Source organism: Cebus imitator, unplaced genomic scaffold, assembly GCF_001604975.1.
Source record: "Cebus imitator isolate Cc_AM_T3 unplaced genomic scaffold, Cebus_imitator-1.0 Scaffold5, whole genome shotgun sequence".
Taxonomy (NCBI): Eukaryota; Metazoa; Chordata; class Mammalia; order Primates; family Cebidae; genus Cebus; species Cebus imitator.
The window spans coordinates 5,954,961-5,975,570 of NW_016107320.1; the positions used below are offsets into that span (position 1 = coordinate 5,954,961).

General features: G+C 39.5%; 1 protein-coding gene across 1 annotated transcript in view; it reads right to left on the minus strand.

Annotated features, from left to right (window-relative positions):
* Positions 1-695: 695 nt before the first annotated feature.
* Positions 696-20,610, minus strand: part of PPP2CB (protein phosphatase 2 catalytic subunit beta) — a 26,756-nt gene continuing 6,841 nt past the window's right edge. The window contains exons 2-7 of the mRNA XM_017535995.2: positions 14,648-14,857; positions 12,627-12,800; positions 9,284-9,373; positions 9,012-9,173; positions 6,302-6,420; positions 696-1,377 (exon numbers count right to left, since the gene is read on the minus strand). Of these exons, the coding sequence (XP_017391484.1) occupies positions 1,305-1,377; positions 6,302-6,420; positions 9,012-9,173; positions 9,284-9,373; positions 12,627-12,800; positions 14,648-14,857 (828 nt within the window). The 3' untranslated portion in view covers positions 696-1,304. The remainder of the gene's footprint in view (positions 1,378-6,301; positions 6,421-9,011; positions 9,174-9,283; positions 9,374-12,626; positions 12,801-14,647; positions 14,858-20,610) is intronic.

Genomic DNA, 20,610 nt, shown 5'->3' on the forward strand with positions numbered 1-20,610 from the left:
TTGTTGCATAGGTACACACGTGGCAGTGTGATTTGCTGCCTTCCTCCCCATCACCTATATCTGGCATTTCTCCCCATGCTGTCTCCCCAACTCCCCACCCCCCACTGTCCCTCCGCTATTTCCCCCCAACTGACCCCAGTGTGTAGTGCTCCCCTCCCTGTGTCCATGTGTTCTCATTGTTCAACACCCGCCTATGAGTGAGAACATGCGGTGTTTGATTTTCTGCTCTCGTCAGCTGGAGATGGGATCTTGCTATGTTGCCCAGGCTCCTCTCAAACTCCTGGGTTCAAGCTATACTCTCATCTCAGCCTCCTGAGTAGCTGGGACCATAGCCATGTCCCACTGCCCTGCTTCAAGAGATTTTATGTCATTTCAAGATAGTGAGCCAAGTATACACCTGTAATCTCAATGCTTTGGGAGGGCCACTGGAGGCCAGGAGTTTGAGATCAGTCTGAACAACATAGCAAGATCCCTTCACTACAAAAACATTTTTAAAAATTAGCTGGGTGTGGTGGTATGTTGACTGTAGTCCCAGCTACTCAGGAGGCTAAGGGAGGAGGATGGCTTGATCTCAGGAGTTCAGAGTTGAAGTGAGCTACGACTGTGCCACTGTACTCCGGCCTAGATGACAGAGAAAGACCCAGTCTAAAAAAAGAAAAAAGTTTTCATTTAACGTATAACACAATACATGAATGTTTTTGTTTAAAATGAAAAGTTTATTTGCTGAGTACGCCAAATAGGATGCAAGCACTGTCATGACAAATATACAGAAATATGCAGATCAACATAAAACAGTAATTGTTTAAATGAAGGGAAATCTCTTTAAATGTTATGACAACATACTCCCAAGAAGAACCTTTTCTTCAGTTAATTATACATTTCAATAAAATAAAGGGTAATGGATTAGTGGAAGTTAGTGAATTTTTTTAAAAAATAAAACTCCGACTCTATTAATCCATGCCAGTTAAACACTATAACTAAAATTTCCAAATAAGTGCAAAAGGAGATGAAGCAGTTAGTTACCTTTTTTGCTTGAACAGTCCAGAGAAAATGGTTACTATAAGTACAGCAGGCAAACTGTTAGACTGACCGCTCTAGAACATAGTGTACTAAATTTCAGTCTCAAATTGTGCATTTGCTCCTCATTAGTATGGCACATTTGGTCCATGATATGGTTTAATGCCAAGACAGATCCCAATTTATTACAGAAACACATAGATTACTGTTGCTTTTTGTTTTTAAATACATATATTTAAAAAGCCAGGTATACTTCCACATACAAAGGCAGGTTTCCCAGGAGAAATTTACAGGAAGTAGTCTGGGGTGCGTCGTGTAACATGAGGCTCGCCACGACGGGGCGCTGGGTCAAACTGAAGGCTGTAAATGGCAAAAAAAAAAAAAAAAAAAAAAAGGGAAGCAAATAAAGGATCTGACTTTGCAAAGCAAATAAATGAATAAAGAACAAGACACTGGAGCAGAAACAGCAGTCCCACTTTCCCACCACTACTCTCCATCACCTAAGGCTGGAATGATCATGGGCAAGTCACTGTAGACGCTCCCATCCCCACTATCTGCTTCATGGGGTTATCATGAAATTTAGGAAGACAGAATGTCTGGTTTGGTGCCTGGCACAACTTTTAAATATTAAAAAGCTTAAATAAAGATTAAATAAGTTTAAATAATTATAAACAGTAATATTCTTTAATAATAATATCAAATATTATTTAAAAGTAGTGAGAATAAACATGCTTCTTATATCATATTTTAGGGAGAAGCATTCAGTTATTCATCAGGAAGTATGAAGTTAGTATGGGTTTTTCAGATATCCTTTATCAGGTCGAGAAAGTTCCCTTGTATGACTGTTTTCTTGAGTGTTTCTGTTATGAAAGGCTGGTGGGTTTTTTCCAGTTGCTTTTTCTGCCTCTACTGAGATGATCATGGTTTTTTTAATCCCTTTATATTAATATCATTTACTATATTGATTTTCATGTTTTGAACCAACCTGGCATTCCTGGGATAAATCCCACTTGCTCATGGTATATAATTTTTTTTATATATTGCTGGATGCAGGCTGCTGGTATGTATGTTGAAACATTTTATGTCTGTATTCTTTTTTTTCGAGATGGAGTTTCACTCTTGAGCCCAGGCTGGGGTGTAATGCCACAAACTGGCAACCTCCGCCTCTCAGGTTCAAGCGATTCTCCTACCTCAGCCTCCAGAGTAGCTAGGATTACTGTTATGTGCCACCACGCCAGGCTAATTTTTTGCATTTTTAGTAGAGATGGGGTTTCTCCATGTTGGTCAGGCTGGTCTCAAACTCCTGACCTCAGGTGATCTACCCGCCTGAGCCTCCCAAAGTGCTGGGATTACAGGCATGAGCTACTGTGCCTGGCCATCTATTTGTATTTGTAACAAGTACTGGTCTTTTTTTTTTTTTTGCCTTTGTCTACTTTTGGTATCATAGGTAATAATGCAGGTCTGACAGGATGAACCAAGTAGTCCTCCTCTTCTGTTTTTTGGAAGTGTTTGTGAAGGACTGGCATTAATTCCTTTTTATTTTTGAGACAGGGTCTCACTCTGTTGCCCAAGCTGGAGTCCAGTGGTGTGATCATAGTTCACTGCAGCCTCCACCTCCCTGGGCTCAGCTGATCCTCCCACCTCAGCTTCCTGAATAGCTGGGACTATATATAGGTTGAGCTACCAGACCTGGTTAATTTTTGTCTTCTTTGTAGATACAGGCTTTTGCCATGTTACCTAGGCTGGTCTTGAATCCTGGACTCAATCTACCTGCCCTGGCCTCCCAAAGTACTAAGATTACTGGTGAGAGCCACTACACCTGGCCAATTCCTTTTTTAAACACTTGGTGGACTTCATCAGTGAAGTCAATTGGACCTGGGCTTTTATTTGTGGGGAGTTTTAATTTTTTACTAATTTATTTATTTTCTTTTAAATTAAATAGAGACAAGGGCCTGCTATGTTGTCTAGGCTGGTCTCAAACTCCTGGCCTCAAGCAATCCTGTTGGCTTGGCCTCCCAAAGCTGGGATTTACAGGTGTGAACCACCACACTGGCCCCATATGTTCACATTTAAAAGGTCATGCAGATCTCATATTTCTTGAGTCAGTTTCAGCAGTTTCTTTCTAGGAATTTATCCATTTTATCTAAGTCACTTAATTTGTTGGCATATAGTTACTTATTGTATTCCTTTATAATCCTTTTTATTTCAGTAAAGTCTCTAGTGATTTGGTAATGTCTTTACTCCTTTTTATCTTGGCCAGTCTAGTTAAGGCTTTTCAAAGAATCAACTTAGGGTTTTGTTAATTGCTCTCTAATGATTTCCTACCGTTTATTTCATTTACTTCTACCCTAAACTTCGTTTCATAAACTTATATCAGGTTTAGTTTACTCTGCTTTTTCTAGGTCTTCAGATATAAAATTAGGTTACTAATTTGAAATATTTCTTTCGTTTTTTTTTTTTTTTTTTTTCTGAGACAAGGTCTTGCCGTGTTGCCCAGGCTGTAGTGCAGTGGTGTAATCTGGGCTCACTGCAACCTCTGCCTCTCAGGTTCAAGCAATTCTGCCTCAGCCTCCTGAGTAGCTGGAACTACAGGAACATGCCACAACACCAGGCTAATTTCTTGTATTTTTAGTAGAGATGGGATTTCATCATGTTAGCCAGGATGGTCTCGATCTCTTGACCTTGTGATTCGCTCGCCTCAGCTTCCCAAAGTGCTGGAATTACAGGTGTGAGCCACCGCGCCCAGCCAAATGACGCATGTTATAGTCTAGCATGTAACTATGTTTCATGTTTACTTGAGAGGAATGTATTCTGCTGTTGTTGGGTGTTATTTTATAGACGTGAGGCATACAGTTTACAGTGTTGCTCAAGTCTTCTATTGCCTTGTTCTCCTGCCTAGTTGTTCTATCCAAGAGAAACAGTTCCTATTGTAGTTTTTCCTTGTGTAGAGGTCATACTTTCTTGTTCCTTCCATGTCTTACAATCTGTGGTTGAAAAATTGGACATTAAAGATAATATATTGCAGTTAACTCTAGAATTCATGTCATTGGGGACTGATCTTGTCTTTTTGGTGGTTTATTTTAATTTTTGTTTAGTGACTTAGCTGTAAAGTCTACTTCCACAACAGTGTACGGCCCCTGCGGCCCTGTTCAGATGTTTTTACTTGGGGTTTTTTTTTTTTTAAGATGGAGTTTTGCTCTTGTTGCCCAGGCTGGAGTGCAATGATGCGATCTCAGTTCACCGCAACCAACGCTTCCTGAGTTCAACCGATTCTCCTGCCTCAGCCTCCCAAGTAGCTGAGATTACAGGCATGCACCACCACGCCAGGCTAATTTTGTAGTTATAATAGAGACAGAGTTTCTCCATGTTGGTCCAGCTGGTCTCGAACCCTGGACCTCAGGTGATCTGCCCATCTTGGTCTCCCAAAGTGCTGGGATTACAGGCATGAGCCACCGCACCTGGCCGTTTTTACCTGTTTTAATCTTTCAGCCTGGCTACTGACAGGCTATCTTTGGGTATGCATTAAGCCACTTACTGATCAAAGGTTGTACTTAAGCCCCCTTGGCCAGTTAGATCTTAAAGCCCACCCTAATGACCATTGGAAATGTTGTGTGACTTGCAGATTGCTATTGAAGCTGAAGGAGTTTACATTTTGGCTTCCCATTCAGCCAGGAACTAATAGCTTGGATCTTCCTTCTCCACTCAGTCCAGAGAGGATGTAACCTTGGGCATGCACATATGCTGCCAGACTGTCAGGGATGAGCATGATTTTATTTTAAAGTCTGGCTTCCTAGGAGGTGCTCCTGGGTCAGAGTAATTTAATTGATTATTCAGTCAATGATTAGAGATTGTGTTTAAGCCTCATATACCAGTGAGGGTTAAACCATTTGTTGATCAGTCTACTTATCCATTTCCTAGGGCTGCCATAACAAATTACCAAACTGTACAGCTTATATAACAACAGGGGTTTATCCTCTCAGACTTCTGGAGGCTACAACTCTGAAACTAAGGTGCTGGCAGGGCCATGCTCTCTCTGAAGGCTCTAGGAAAAATCCTTCCTAGCCTTTCCCTAGCTTCTGGTGGCTCTGGCAATCCCTGGCTGGTGGATGCATCACTCGAATCTCTGGCTTCACACAGCATTCTCCCCTGTGTGTTTCTTTTCCCCTTACTAAAAGGCCATTCGGATTGGATTTAGGCCCACTCCAATCCAGTATAATCTCATCTTAAATAATTATATCTGCAAAGATACTATTTCCAAATAGCATCTCCTTTTCCAGTTCTAGGTGGACATGAATTTTTTTTGGGGGGGGGCAGGGGGAACATTATTCAACTCAGTACAATCTATGTCTGGCTTGAGAATATTACAGAATAACCCTCTTGTCCCCCAGAGATGACTGTGATCCCAGAAGGGCTTTTCTTGGCTTTTTCCCTGGTGCTATTTGTTGAACAACTTGTTGCTCTGCTCTTTTGCATGTTGCTCCTAGTATCATAGGCGCCATGACAGCCCTCTTAATTGGTCTCCACCATGACATCCACTGTTTTCCACAAAGCACTCAGATTTGGAATTCTCCATCATCTAATTAAGGTAAGGCCTCTGAGGCAGAGCTGAGGAACTTCTGTGACCTGCCTTTCCTCCTGAGCAGAACTTCTGTGCCACTGCGTACTCAGGGATACCACCTGGTTTATGAGCAGGTGCTAGGGTAACAGCATTGGGAAACCCAGCATTCTCATCTGCTGTGCATGCCTGGAGCAGAGCTTCTGGCCCAGGAGCTGGGTCAGGGAGGGGACCTCAGCCTGCCTGACGGCATCTACCAGGAGTAGAGCTTCTGTTAACTCCAGACCAAGAGAGCTGGCATCTGATCTCTGGGAGTGAAACCACAGCTCCAACACTGGGTGAAGGGGGGATCCCTTAGCTTCCTAACTATACCCACCCAGAGTAGAGCACTTATAGTCATTTCTGTGAGAGGAATCTGGGAGGAGTTGGAGGGAGCAAGTCATAGCTCAAATACTAAGACTACTATTATTATTACTGAGATTTAGTAGGATTTCTTGAATTAACTGTTTCTCCATCTGCGATATGCCCTTAGAACAATTTCCAAAAGCTTTGAAAACTTATTTTTTAAAAATAATATTCTCCAGCCAACAGCTGTTTTTGCTGGGGAGGGAATTTGCTACACTCCTTATCCCACCATTTAAGAAGCAGAAATCTTCTACTTCTATTTTTCACATTTAAAAATTTCCTTCTGAAATTAAGTATATACAATTAAAATTTATAGTTACTCACAAGGAATATTTTAAAGTGTCATCTAATTCCATGATAGCAGCCTGGTTCCCACAACGATAACAGTAATTGGGTGCACTGAAAATGGTAACCACATTCCGATCATGACACCAATTGTATCCCTGCAGCATAAAAACAAATTCAACATTTCATTACAGTTTTAAGATTTTGAAACAGACACATTTAAAAAAACTAAACTCAAAAACTACAAGTACCCTCTGTGGAAATGTAGTCAGTCTACATTAGTTTATGAGGGCTCCATCTTTAACAGTTTGTGTACCTATACAGAATACTGTGCAATTCTTAGGCGCAGGGTTTTATTAAATGCAGCTCGCTAATTGTTGTTTTGCCTTATCTATGCTTGAGATCTTGGCAAGGATGTATACTAAATTTTTCCCACAATCATAATAAATTTCTCAATTTTCCCTTATAAATTATGCCAATTTTTGCTTTATATATTTTGAGGCTATTACTAGGGTAAATACAAATTTAGAATACTTTCTTCCTAGAAAACTGGGCCAGTTTTCATCAATAATCTCTTTTTATTTCTAACAATGCTTTTTATCAGAACCTACCTCATTCATATATATATAAATACACACCCTGTATAGCCCGGGCTGGAGTGCAGTGGTGCGAACTAGGCTCACTGCAACCTCTGCCTCCTGGGTTCAAGCAATTCTCCTGCCTCAGCTTCCTGAGTAGCTGGGACTATAGGTGCATGCCACCACACTAGGCTTATTTTTTGTATTTAGTAGTAGAGACGGGGTCTCTTGAACTCCTGAGCTCAAGCAATCCACCCACCTCAGTCTCCTAAAGTGCTGGGATTACAGGCATGAGCCACTGCACCTGGCCTATTTGCTATTTTTGATATTTTGATTATCTACTTGATACACCAACACACTATTCTCTAACTATTACCTCCAGTTTGTGGTCTTTTTTTTTTTTTCTTGAGACAAGGTCTCATTCTGTTGCCCAGGCTGGAGTGCAGTGGTATGATCATAGCTCACTGCAGCCTCAACCTCCTGGCCTCAAGTGACCCTCTCACCTCAGCCTCCCAAGTAGCTGGGACAACAGACATATGCCACCATGCCCAGCTAAGGTTTTGACTTTTTTTTATAGAGATGAGGTCTCATTATGTTGCCCAGGCTGGTCCGAAACTCCTGGGCTCAAGAGATCCTCTCACCTTGGCTTCCCAAAGTGCTGAGATTATGGGCGTGAGCCACTTTGTCCAGCCAGTCATTTATGTTTTAGGTGTATCCCAAGTAGCAGCTAAATTTTAATTATTTATCCAATCTGGGAGTCTCTTTTAAGCTAAAATTTTAGTCTATTTCTTAGGATCACTGGTATCATTAAATTTATTTTTACTATATAAACTTGTGTTATTTATCATGCCTACACCCTTTCTCTTTGTCTCTACTGGGCAGGTAAAGTTTTCTCTAACATCTTGAAGCCACTCCCTACTAGTCTGGAGGGGTTATGTTCCCTTTATATTCCCTTAGTAATTGTAAAACAGTTAACATTATAATGGAGAAATCTAGCAGACATCATCCTTTTTTGTTTTCCAAGACGGAGTCTTGCTCTGTCGCCAGGCTGGAGTGCAGTGGTGCAATCTCAGCTCACTGCAACCTCTGCCTCCTGGGTTCAAGTGACTGTCCTGGCTCAGCCTCCCAAGTAGCTTGGACTACAGGTGTGTGTCACCACGCTCAGCTAATTTTTTTGTATTTTTAGTAGAGAAGGGGTTTATCATGTTGGCCAGGATGGTGTCGATCTCTTGACCTCATGATTCACCTGCCTCGGCCTCCCAAGTGCTGGGATTACAGGTGTGACCCACTGCGCCTGGCTGACATCATCTTAACCAAGCAATTAAAGTTACCACCACCAGCATTGACACAAGCAGATTTGATGTCTCAAATCTGCTTTGATATGATGCACGGAGGAGGACACACCATCTTTCTATGGCAAGACTGCCAAAAAATGCATACGATGACTCCTTAACTGCAAGGAAACATCAGTCAAATCCTACCTGAGGGATATTTCTGTCAGATAAAATGCTCTTACTCTTCCAAAATGTCAAGAATATGGAAAACAAAAAAAAAATTAGGATTTCCACATCAAAGTAGAATGAACACAACCTAATCTTTGGATCAGATTACACACATACAGTATGCACAAAATTAAATTTTGCTACGAAAGCAATTAATGAGATAATTAGCAAAATTTGAGTAAAATGTTCATATTAAATAACAGTACTCTATGAACACAAATTTCCCAACTGTAGTAACTATATGGTGGTTATGTGACAGCGAGTCCTTGATTCTACGAAATATATGTAGAAAACTGGGAGTAAAAGAGTATTTGTCTGCAACAGATAGTCAAATGGTTCAGAAGAAAGTGTGAGAAATGAAGAGGAAAGGAGACACAAAATGGTAAAGCAAATACAGTAAAATATTTAGGGTCAGGAATTTGAATAAAGCATGCAGGGAATTTTGGGGTACTATTTTTCTAACTTTTTTCTAAGTCTCAATTTCAAAAATGAGTTATAATTCTGCTCTGGTCTACCAGTGCTTTCCCTACTTGCTAAAACCAGGAAGTTTTTCCTCTTTTCAAATAGGTAATAAATGGTAAGGAATGTTTCTTAGTTAAGCCGTGATGCTTTATTACAGAAATATATATTAATCTGAAATAAAAATCATTCTATAAGGAAAGTACATACCTCCATTACAAGCTGGTGGGCACGAGAAACCAGTGTAAGACCATTGGCATGGTTAAAGGTTTCAGAAATGTCTTGTCCAAATGTGTAGCCAGCACCACGTGGTGAAATACCCCATCCACCACGATCATCTGGATCTGACCATAACAGATCACACATTGGGCCCTGGCCAATAAAATTAAGTACATGTTACAAATTATTACCAGTCACACTTTATCTTCCTCACTATGTGGTTATATTTTGTTTTCCTTTCTTCTTTTTAAAACTAAGCTTACCTCATGTGGAACTTCCTGTAAACGATCCAGGGCTCTTATATGATCCAGTGTGTCTATGGATGGAGAGAGGCCACCATGGAGGCAGAATATCTGTTTATGAATTAACAAAAGGGAATGTGTTTGCTTTACTCATTGCTAAAAGTTAACAGAGTAATGATTAAACGTGTCCATCCAAATAGTGCCAACATTTAAACATATTTTGTCCATCTGTTTTTCTTTATAATCCTAGATATTTTATATGGTGTTCCTTCCCCCTTCTCTGGTCAATGGTATTCCCATCCTTGGGACCTGCCATAAAATTTCATTTTCTTTCTTTCTATAGTGATGGAGTCTTGCTGTGTTGCTGAGGATGGAGTGCAGTGGCTATTCACAGGCACGATCACAGTGCAATTTAGCCATGAACTCCTGGGCCCAAGCAATCCTCCTGCCTCGGCCTCCTGAGAAGCTGGGATTACAGGAGCATGCCACTGCACCCAACTGCCTTTACAGCTTCTGTGGGTTATTGCTGATCTATACAATTTTTTGTTTCTCTTACAGCAAACACTCTGATTCCTGTTACTGGCTACAATAAATTTTCAGTTTTCTCATATTTTCTAAGTACATAATCAAGTCATTTGCAAAAATATTTTGTTGTTTCTTCTCAATGTTTATACCTTTTAATTCTTTTTATTGCTTAGTGAATTGGCCAGGACTTCTAAAACAAAATGGAATAATACAAATCTTTTGTTTTTTGTAAACCGTTTTCAAATACTGCGCTCTACGTGTTCTGAATCAGAATAACACAAGTTTTAACAAGCATTTTCTTTCTCTTTTTCATTTTGATGAGAAGGTTTCTTTTTTTTTTTTTTTTTTTTTTTGGTGGGGGGGTTGCTTTTGTTGCCTAGGCTGGAGTGCAATGGTGTGATCTTGGCTCACCACAACCTCCGCCTCCTAGGTTCAGGCAATTCTCCTGCCTCAGCCTCCTGAATAGCTGGGATTACAGGCATACGTCACCACGCCTGATTAATTTTGTGTTTTTAGTAGAGCCGGGTTTTCTCCATGTTGGTCAGGCTGGTCTCGAACTTCCGACATCAGGTGATCTGCCCAAATCGGCCTCCCACCAAAGTGCTGGGATTATAGGCATGAGTCACTGTGCCTGGCCTGATAAGAAGGATCCAAAGTTTTACCGATAATAAAACCAGCATTTCTTTACCCACTTATTATATTTTATAAAATAACTGCTGAGTTTTGAATTATAAGTATAGGAATTTTTTTCCCAAATGATTTTGATCTGATTTTATTTTTCTGTGTGTGCCACATCTAGTTTGGCACTGGGGTTATACTAGGCATACAGTGTGAGTTTTGAATTCTCCATGTTTTCCCAAGTTCTAGAACACAGAAATTGTTTGTTCCTTAAAGGTTTGGTAGAATTAGCCTATAAAACTATCTAGACCTGGTTACTATTGGTAGTTTACTTATATTGGACTAATTTCTGCAAGCCCATTTTAATAATTGATATTTTACTATAGTAAGCGTCATTCCGCTTTTCAAATGTAGTGCAGTAAAGCTGCACCTATTCTTGTGATACACGAGCTTCTGTACAGTTATAATCATACTTTATTATATTCCTAGAGCTTTGTGTCCTCCCTCTTTTCTTCTAGATCAGTTTTGTCCACTATTAATTTCTTTTCTAATAACTTTTCAGAAAGAGCAAAAGGAAGAAAGAGAGGAGTGGAGGAAGGAAAAAATACACAAAAGCTCTACTAATGCACCCGTTTTAAAAACTAGATCCTTCATCAAAACTAATAGGCTATCTTTTAAAAATCATTCTGTCCAGTAATTTTATTATTTAATGAAGACTATGTTGCTTCAAAACAATTAAAAACAACCTTAATTAAAATTTAACATCTTTCAAATTCACATTTTCTTTTAACAAGTCTATGCAAAGTATTGTACTTTCAAATTAATCATGGCAGTGTCCAAAATCATGGCTGAGAAAACAGACTGTCAGGATTACACAGAGAAGGTTATAACCAAATTATATTCCCATGAGCAGTCTAAGAGAGTATTTATTACACTCTTGACAACTTTTATAATTAATAATTAATAATTATAATGGATTTTTATAATTTAAGAATTACAGCATTTTATTATATATTTATTTATTTTATTTTTTGGGATGGAGCCTTCCTCTGTCACCCAAGCTGGAGTGCAGTGAAGCGATCTCAGCTCACTGCAACCTCTGTCTCCCAGGTTCAAGTGATTCTCCTGCCTCAGCCTCTCGAGTAGCTGGGACTACAGGTGTGCACTGCTATGCCCGGCTAATTTTTGTATTTTTAGTAGAGATGGGGTTTCTCCATGTTGGCCAGGCTGGTGTTAACTCCAGACCTCAGGTCATCTGCCCACCTCAGCCTCCCAAAGTACTGAGATTACAGGCATAAGCCACCTTGCCCAGCCTATGTTTTGTATTTAAATTTAAATCAGTTCATGCTTACAGTGATTACCTCTAGAAATTGAGAGAATAGGAAATTTGCATAATTTCTTTTTATACCTTTGATTGCTTCATGGTATGTCTGCACTACTTGTTATAGGCAGAAATAGCATTTGCTTCTTTTTCCTTTTTTTCTGTTCTTTGAGATGGGGTTTTGCTGTTGCCCAGGCTAGATAGCAGTGGTATGATTACGGCTCACTGTAGCCTCAACTTCCCAAGCTGCAGAGATCCTCTTACCTCAGCTTCCTGAGTAGCTAGAACCACAGGCACGCACCACTATGCCTAGCTAATTTTTAAATTTTTTTGTAGAGACAGGGTCTCACTACATTGTCCAGGCTGGTCTTGAACTCTTGGACTCAAGCGATCCTCTTGCCTTCGCCTCCCAACAAACTAGCCATTGTGCTCAGCCAAGCATTCACTTCTCACGGAAGAAGGTATAATATGCAATGTAACATTTGCAATTTCCAGAAAAATGGGAATGAAAAGTTTTTCATGGTAACCAGCACTGTGTGTATATGCAGAGAAAGTTTTAAATAACACCATGCTTTACTAGTACTATATATCAGTGTCTTAAGCATTTATTTATAATGTTTATCGATATCTTAAGCACACAGCATATTCTTTGGTCAAAAGATTTACACACATATCTGAGAACAACAGGAAAATTTGCTGGTCCAAATGTACACGAAACTTATCCACTTCCCTGCTTTGACATTTTACGTATAAGGGAAGGAGGAGGAAAAGGCCAAAGAGATGCAGAAACCCATGTCATGTAAATGTAGACCCTAACTTATCAATAGTCAATCTTTGCCTTCATTTACCTCCTCCCTGCCTCATTTTAACAAGTAAGATGTAAAGCACACACATACATACCTGTCCATCTACTAAAGCTGTAAGTGGAAGATAATCAAAGAGATCTGTAAAATATTTCCAAACATTGGCATTCCCATACTTTCGCAGACATTCATCATAAAAGCCATATACTTGAGTAATTTGTCGGCTTTCGTGATTTCCTCTCAATATTGTAATGCGTTCTGGATAACGCACCTGGAAGAAAAGGAATGAAATCACATAGTAAAATCAGATTTTTACCAGTGTCATGTGAAGCACATTAGTCTGATCCATTTTTAAAAATGGCTCTTTTGGCCACCAGTAAAATTAAATGTTAATTTCATTTTCAAAATAAAATACTTGCTTATTCATAACCAGGTCTTACTGGTTAACATTGGACATGTTTGTTATAATCATCCTTTTTCATCATGTTTATACCACTCTCATCAAAACCTTTAACTAATACTTATATTACTATTATAAATTTGTATCTGATACTGTTTCTATTATCTTCTTCATCATCAAAGTATTACTTTTCTAAATCTTTCCAGAACACTGCGACTTCTTAGTGCTGAATGAACAGTGAAAATCACAGGTTTGAAACTGAGACAAACTCCTCTACTGATTAAATTCTTCCCTTTTCAATTTGTATGTCCCACAGGAAGATTGGATTTGCCAATAATAACACAAAAACAGGCCCTTGACAAAACTGGGCAAGATTTCAAATGTATTAATAGTTTCCTTTCTATTACAAAACAAAAACATAAGCAACTAGTCAGGAATGTGTCTGATAAGAAATATGAAAAAGGACTGGATTCTGCAAATCAAGCAAAAAGCTGCAAGTATAGACTTCAATTCATACATATTTTACTAAGCATATGTTATGTGTCTAACATAAGTTTGGTGCTATAAAGCCAGGTGCCAGGTCTACACAAGTACAGTCATGAGCTGTGCAACGTTTCTGTTAACAATAGATTACATGTATAATATTGGCTGGAGCAACAGACTATACCACACAGCCTTGGTGTGGAGTAGGCTATACCAGCTAGGTTTGTTTAAGTTCAAAAGGTGACAAAATTTATGGAATGCATCATTCCAAGATAACAAAATCACCTAATGGCACATTTCTCAGAATGTCTGCCTGTAGTTAAGTGACCCATGACTGTGTAATATATGTGTTCTGCTGTTGAGGGTCTAATCTCACCAAGGAGATATGTAAAAGAAGTAATACAAGGCAATAAGCCACTTTTGCAGCATAAATAAGGGCTGGGAGAATTAAGTTTCCTCATAGTAATTTAGAGCAGAAGGAATAAGGCTAAAATGGTTGAAGGATACATGGAAGAAGTGAGACCTGAGCTGAATCTTGGCAGAAAGCCTAAGAAATCAGGGGCAGAGTAACCTCATGGGGGAAATCGAATAAGGAAATGAACAGACTCAAGAGCACCGAGTAATGAGAAACTGATATGAGGCGGAATTTATGCTACCAACCACGGGCAGGCAAATTCAGACTAGAGTATAGAAGGCCAGGCAAGGAGTTTGAGTTTGATTCTATAGGCAACAGGCAATCAAGAGGAAGTAACAATATAAAAGTGTCAAATAAGAGATTTCATCAGCCAGCATATGCCAGGTGGACTGGGGGGGTGGGGAAGTAGAATCAGACCTTAGAGGCAGAAATATTAGTTACTAAGCCATTGCAACAATTGAACTTTGAAATGATAAATGGTGTGGTAAAAATAGTAAGACACAGGAATAACAGACTTTTCAAAACAAGGATTTTAAAAGAGCTATTTATTGACTCAATATGACCAATAATATGGCGAGTAATCCAAGACTTCAGCTATGGACTACTCCAGAGAGTGATACATTTACCAGGAATACACACAAGTTAATGTATCCTTTTCACCTCTCCTTAAAAAAGATGTAAAACCAATTATTTTAAGGGGCTATAAACTGAATGGATAAAACAGATGATATGCAATCCTGTCATTCTTGCCTTTTGCCTGGTTTAAATCTTGAAAACAAACAAACAACAACAAAAAAACAACTGAATTTAATAATCATACCTTTAATGCTACAAGAAGAGTCACAGTCTCCACTGAATAATATCCTCTGTCTACATAGTCACCCATGAATAAGTAGTTTGTATCTGGTGATTTTCCACCAATTCTAAAGAGTTCCATAAGATCATGAAATTGACCATGCACATCTCCACAGACAGTAACAGGGCAACGAACCTCTTGTACATTTGATTCTTTTGTTAAAATTTCCTTTGCCTGTTAGAAAAGTGAAATCAACAATTAAAAAAAAATTCTATCACAAAGTTAAAGTATCATTTCTTATCCATTAAAAGAAAATTTTGGGGAAAATAACACTTGAAACATGCCTTATAAAAACATACATGAAAAGCAAACCACAATGAGATACCACTTTATTAGAAAGGCTATAATAAAAAAGACAGTTAATAAGTGTTGCAAACATGTAGAGCAATTGGAACCCTCATACACTGCTGGTAGAAATGCAAAATGGTACAGCTGCTATGGAAAACTGTCTGGCAGTTCCTCCAAAGTTAAACCTAAAATTACCATATCATCCAGCAGTTCCGCTCCTAGGTATATACTCGAGAGAAATGAAATCTGGTTTATACATGTTCATGGCAGCATGATTCGTAGCAGCCAAAAAGCAGAAACCACCAGATGTTGATCAACCGATAAATGGACATAATATATCCATACAATGGAACAGTTATCCAGCCATGAAGAAATGAAGTACTGATACATGCTACAACTTTGAAGACATTATGCTAAGTACAAGTCAGTCAGTCACAAATGGTCACATAATGTACAATTCCATTTACATGAAATGTCCAGAATAGGCAAATCTCTGAGGCAGAAGTTCTGTGTTTTAAAAAGAATAATCTTATTATTCACAAGTTTAAAAAGTTAATGAAGAAAAAAGTCACAAGTTATTCAAATTCTTGTGTAAACATTATTACATCAATTTATAGGCCAACCTTGAATACCTTTATTCCAATTATTTTATATTTATAGAATTAAGTTAGAACACACTAAGGTGGTCCTGAAGTACAGAATTTACGCTTAAACACTGGCAAAAAAAAAAAATGTTCTGACTAAATCAAAGTTCACTAACAGCTCATCTATCTAGCCTCTTTGCCTGTAATAGCAAAAGACCCCAGAATCAGGAAGAAAAATTTAAAAGCCTCGGAAGTGAAAAAACAAGACATCATAAAAGTGTATGTACCTCCCCACTAACCCACCAGAAGAATCTCTTAGGCCTTATTCTGGGCCTACTGTTATCTACAAAATTCCAACAAGCTATTTACCGAGTTTCCAGGTCCATGACAAATTAGAAACAGAAAACCATGAAAATAAGAGGAAGAAACAACCGGATGGCTAGAGTAGTTAAAACAACACAGGGCAACCGGGAGTGGTGGCTCATGACTGTAATCCCAGCACTTTGGGAGGCAGAGAGGGCAGGATGGCTTGAGTCCAGGAGTTTGAGACCAGCCTGGGCAACATACTGAGACCTCTGGTCTTTACAAAAAATTTAAAAAATAGCTGGGTGTGGTGGTGTGTCCCTATAGTCCCAGCTATTTAGGAGGGAGGGGTGGGAGGACAGCTTGAGCTGGGGAGTTCGAGGCTGCAGTGAGCCATGGTTGCACCACTTTGTACTTAACCCTGGGCAACAGAGTGAGACAGAGAAAAAAAGGCAACAACACAGCACAATAAAAGTCAAACAGGATGAAGCTTAAGGTAGAGCCCAGTAAGTACATGACAGCTCAGACTGGTGGGTCAGACTGGTGGGTGAGTGCAACTGTAGGAACAGACAATTCTCTGCCCCTTCAGTGATTTGATAATCCGAAGAATATTTGAAAACTTGAATTCTGAGTTTCATTGTATGCTCCTGCTGCTGTGCATTTTTGTCAATAGACTTTAACACTAAGCTGAGGGATACTCAACCTGTAGTGATTTTCAAAATACACAATAGTTTGTATACACACTGTAGGAATCACAAAGTTACTCTAGCCCCAGATTACTTTGTGCCAACTGGATGCACCCAGCATAGACTTTTAATCTGAAGCAACTCTAAACAGGATGGACAATGGCAAGTTCTGTTCTAATGGAAGTGTTCTCTCCAGTGTTCTAAAACATTTCTAAGGTATAATTTGACTGTATCTCTATAACTTCCCTTAATTTCTGCAAAGTGCTCATGCTTGGTTCTCCAGCTTTCCCTTTGTTTCCAGTCTACCACATTTTCTTCTATACATGCCCTTTCTGCTTATAGCCTGGTAGGATTCCCAAGAGTTACGAACAATATAGCCCATACTTTCTTCTCCTTGCCTGTAAGTAATTAGAATGAGATTATATGCACTGAAGTCTTCCAGAAAACATGGGATTTTCAGTTTTAATCTAATTATGTAATCTTAAGGCCTTTATAGCCTTCGGTTTCTTTTCCTGAGATCACAAATTAAACAATAATTTTATCAGAAGCCAAGTTTATTCCACAGACAGTTCCTAATACACCACAAACATTCCGCACCCCATGTTTTTTTGCATATGAAGAACATGGCCGAGGAGATTATATACAGAAACATAATAATGGTTGTCTGGGAGGTGGGAGGGCAGTGGATAGGGAAGGTGGGTGGAGTGCATTTGCTTTCTTTCCTACCTTTCTGAGGTCTTGCAATTTTTTTTTTTTTTTTGAGACAGGGTCTTGCCCTGTTGTCCAGGCTGGAGTGCAGTGGTGTGAACATGGCTCACTGCAGCCTCAATCTCCTGGGCTCAATCAGTCTTCCCACCTGGGCCTCCCAAAATGCTCAGATTACAGGTCTGAGACACCGCGACTGGCTGATGCTCGAAATTTTAAAAAACAAATTCTTTATTACGTTTTCAAACGAAATAAACCTGACTTCTTAAACTTCAAAACAAATTCCAGATGGTAGTAATTATAAAAACCACTACAGCATTATATCCACACAAGGGGATTTTATTCAGCAATAAAAAGGAATGAAAACATGGGTTTTCATGGAACCCATATTTTCCAGATACATGCTGCAATATGCAGGAATCTTGGAAATCTTATGCTAAAAGAAAGAAGCCAAATACAAAGACATCATCCTGGAAATGAAATTCAAATCAAAAGTACAAAGAGGCTGAGCGAGATGGCTCACGCCTGTAATCCTAGCACTTTGGGAGGCTGAGGCGGGCAGATCATTAAGTCAGGAGTTCGAGACCAGCTTGGGCAACATGGTGAAACCTCACCTCTACTAAAAATACAAAAAATTAGCTGGGCGTGGTGGCAGGCGTCTGTTAAGGTCCCAGCTACTCAGGAGGCTGAGGCAGGAGAATCGCTTAAACCTGGGAGGTGGAGGTTGCAGTGAGCCGAGATTGCACCACTGCACTACAGGATGGGTGACAGTGCGAGACGCCGTCTCAAAAAAAAAAAAAAAGTACACAGACGAACCAACTGTGGGAATGCTGACAATGCTGCTGTTGGAGAGACCTCAAATATGCAGCTAGGAACTCAGCAACATGCATAAACTTAGTGACATAAAGAAGTGAAAATGCAAACTTAATGCATAAATGAGGAAAATGATTTTGATGAGAGGATAAAGATACACCAGAGGAAGTGACGCTAGCAAAAATCTCCTTCATAGTATTCTCATAGGTATTCCATGACACTGAAAACACAAAGGAGTCTGGGGGCAGTGGCTCACATCGCCTGTAATCCCAGCACTTTGGGAGGCTGAGGCAGGAGGATCACTTGAGCCCAGGAATTCAAGATCACCTTGGACAACATGAGGAGACACTGTTTCTACAAAAAATGAAAAAAACTAGCCAGGTGTGGTGATGTATTCCTGTGGTCTCAGCTACTCAAGAGACTGAGGTGTGAAGACAGATGGAGTCCAGGAGTTCAAGGCTGTAGTGAGCTATGATCACGTTACTGCACTCCAGCCTAGGCAACAGCAAGACCCTCCCTTGAGAGAAAAAAAAAAAAGGCAGCTTCCTGGACCTGCCCAAGACATAGTCAATCAGTCTCTCTGGAATGGAGTCAAGGAACCTGGATTTTTTATTTCCTTCCCAAGTGATTCTTACATACACTTAAAGTTGAAGGAAAACACGGACAAATTACATAAAAATGCTAAAACTTGAACAGTAAAAATTATACACATACAAACTAGAAAAGAATATTTTGAACATTTAAAAATTGCTAACTTTTAATTTCAAAGAATTTATACAACCAAGAAAAGACAAAATACAGTTTTTTTTTTTTTTGAGACAGCCTCATTCTGTCGCCCAGGCTGAAGCGTATTGGCACAATCTTGGCTCACTGCAGCCTCCGCCTCTTGGGTTCAAGAGACACCCCTGCCTCAGCCTCCTGAGTAGCTGGGATTATAGGTGCATGCCTCCATGCCCAGGTAACTTCTGTAATTTTGGTAGTGACAGGGTTTCACCATGTTGGTCAGGCTGGTCTCGAACTCCTGATCTCATGATCTGACCACCTTGGCCTCCCAAAGTGCAGGGATTACAGGCGTGAGCCACCGTGCCAGGCTGACAAAATACAAAATTAAAACAAAAAAAGAATACGCCAACTCAACTGGAAAATTCCCTCACACTGTACACACTCCACAATTCTGATAAATCTATCCTTGTTTTCTTCATGTATTTTGGTATTGCCATGTATTTTTATTAAGGTTCTTGTCCCTTAGAATTTGTTATGGAATAAAAATCTGTGCAGTAAAGAATTAACCTCATCCAAAAAGAGATCTGGCCTTTGCCCCTTGGATTTCCTGCTTGGTAAAAAGTCACTCTCTGCCTGGGGGCTCTGACCTGCAGACGGTTAACAATGTGACTTATGATTCGGGCTTTGGGTGGCTCCATTATCAGTTTGGTCTCTGGAGGACTGGAGACTACAGATGTCAGTCCCTCTTGTACTCTGCCCTATGTGTCTCTTCCCTTGGCTTAAATTGTACTAATTCCCTGTAATAAACCATAATCATGGCGATAACAGCTTTAAGAGAGTTCTGCGAGTCATTCCCGTGAATCACTGAACCTAAGAGCAGTTCTGGGAACCCACTGAACTTGTAATTGGTGACAAAAGTGAGGCAGTCCTGGGGAGAGTTCTCTGTAATTTACAGTTCACTAAACTTTCTTTTTTATTTGTCTGCTGTTCTGAAGGTACATCATGACTAAACTTTTGAAGATGGTGTCAGAGGTGAGAACAGTATTAGGGACTGTGCCTTCTAACTCTTGCAAAATTCTTTTTTATTACAAAAGTAAACCACATTATAAAGAATTTGGGAGGTTTTCTATGACCACCTTAGTGAAAAAAAAAACAGCCTCTTGAATTCAAGCCCATCACTGTCCCCATCTTTTGCTTTTTCTTTCCAGCAAGAATCACTGCCTGGTGTTCATTAATGATGTCCCCTCTTCACAGCTGAATCTCTAGCACCTTGAACAGTCTGGTACATAATGGTTCAGCTCAACTCTGTGGCATGTATGGGATAAATACATAGTGGCAGGATTTTGTCAACCACTCCTTTCCTTTCTTCCTCAATGCCCACAGGAACAAGCGCCTCTCTTGTTACTCAAGCCAAGTCGAGAATGCACTGAACCAATTCTGAGTGCACCTCATCCAGGACATAAATATCATGTGGAACTCTTTTAAAGGAAGATGAAACTTAATTATTTCCCTCTCTATAAAATGAATTTTTGAGCAAAATTAAACTACCGCCTGTACACTCTACCTTGCACATTAAAAAAAATCCAATTATGCTATAAAGTTAATTAAAATAAGCTTTCTTCTAAGACTGAATAGGTGAGAACACTTAAATTCACTTCCCCATCCCAGTCTCAAAACGATTGTATTTGTATAAAATATTCACGTAATAGATCTACGAAGGAGATTTTTGCACATTTTTGGTGTAACATAATGCTATTATAGCAGAAGTCAAGAATCTCAGGTTGCGCCTCAGGACTGTCTTTTAATTCTTTTTTTTTTTTTTTTT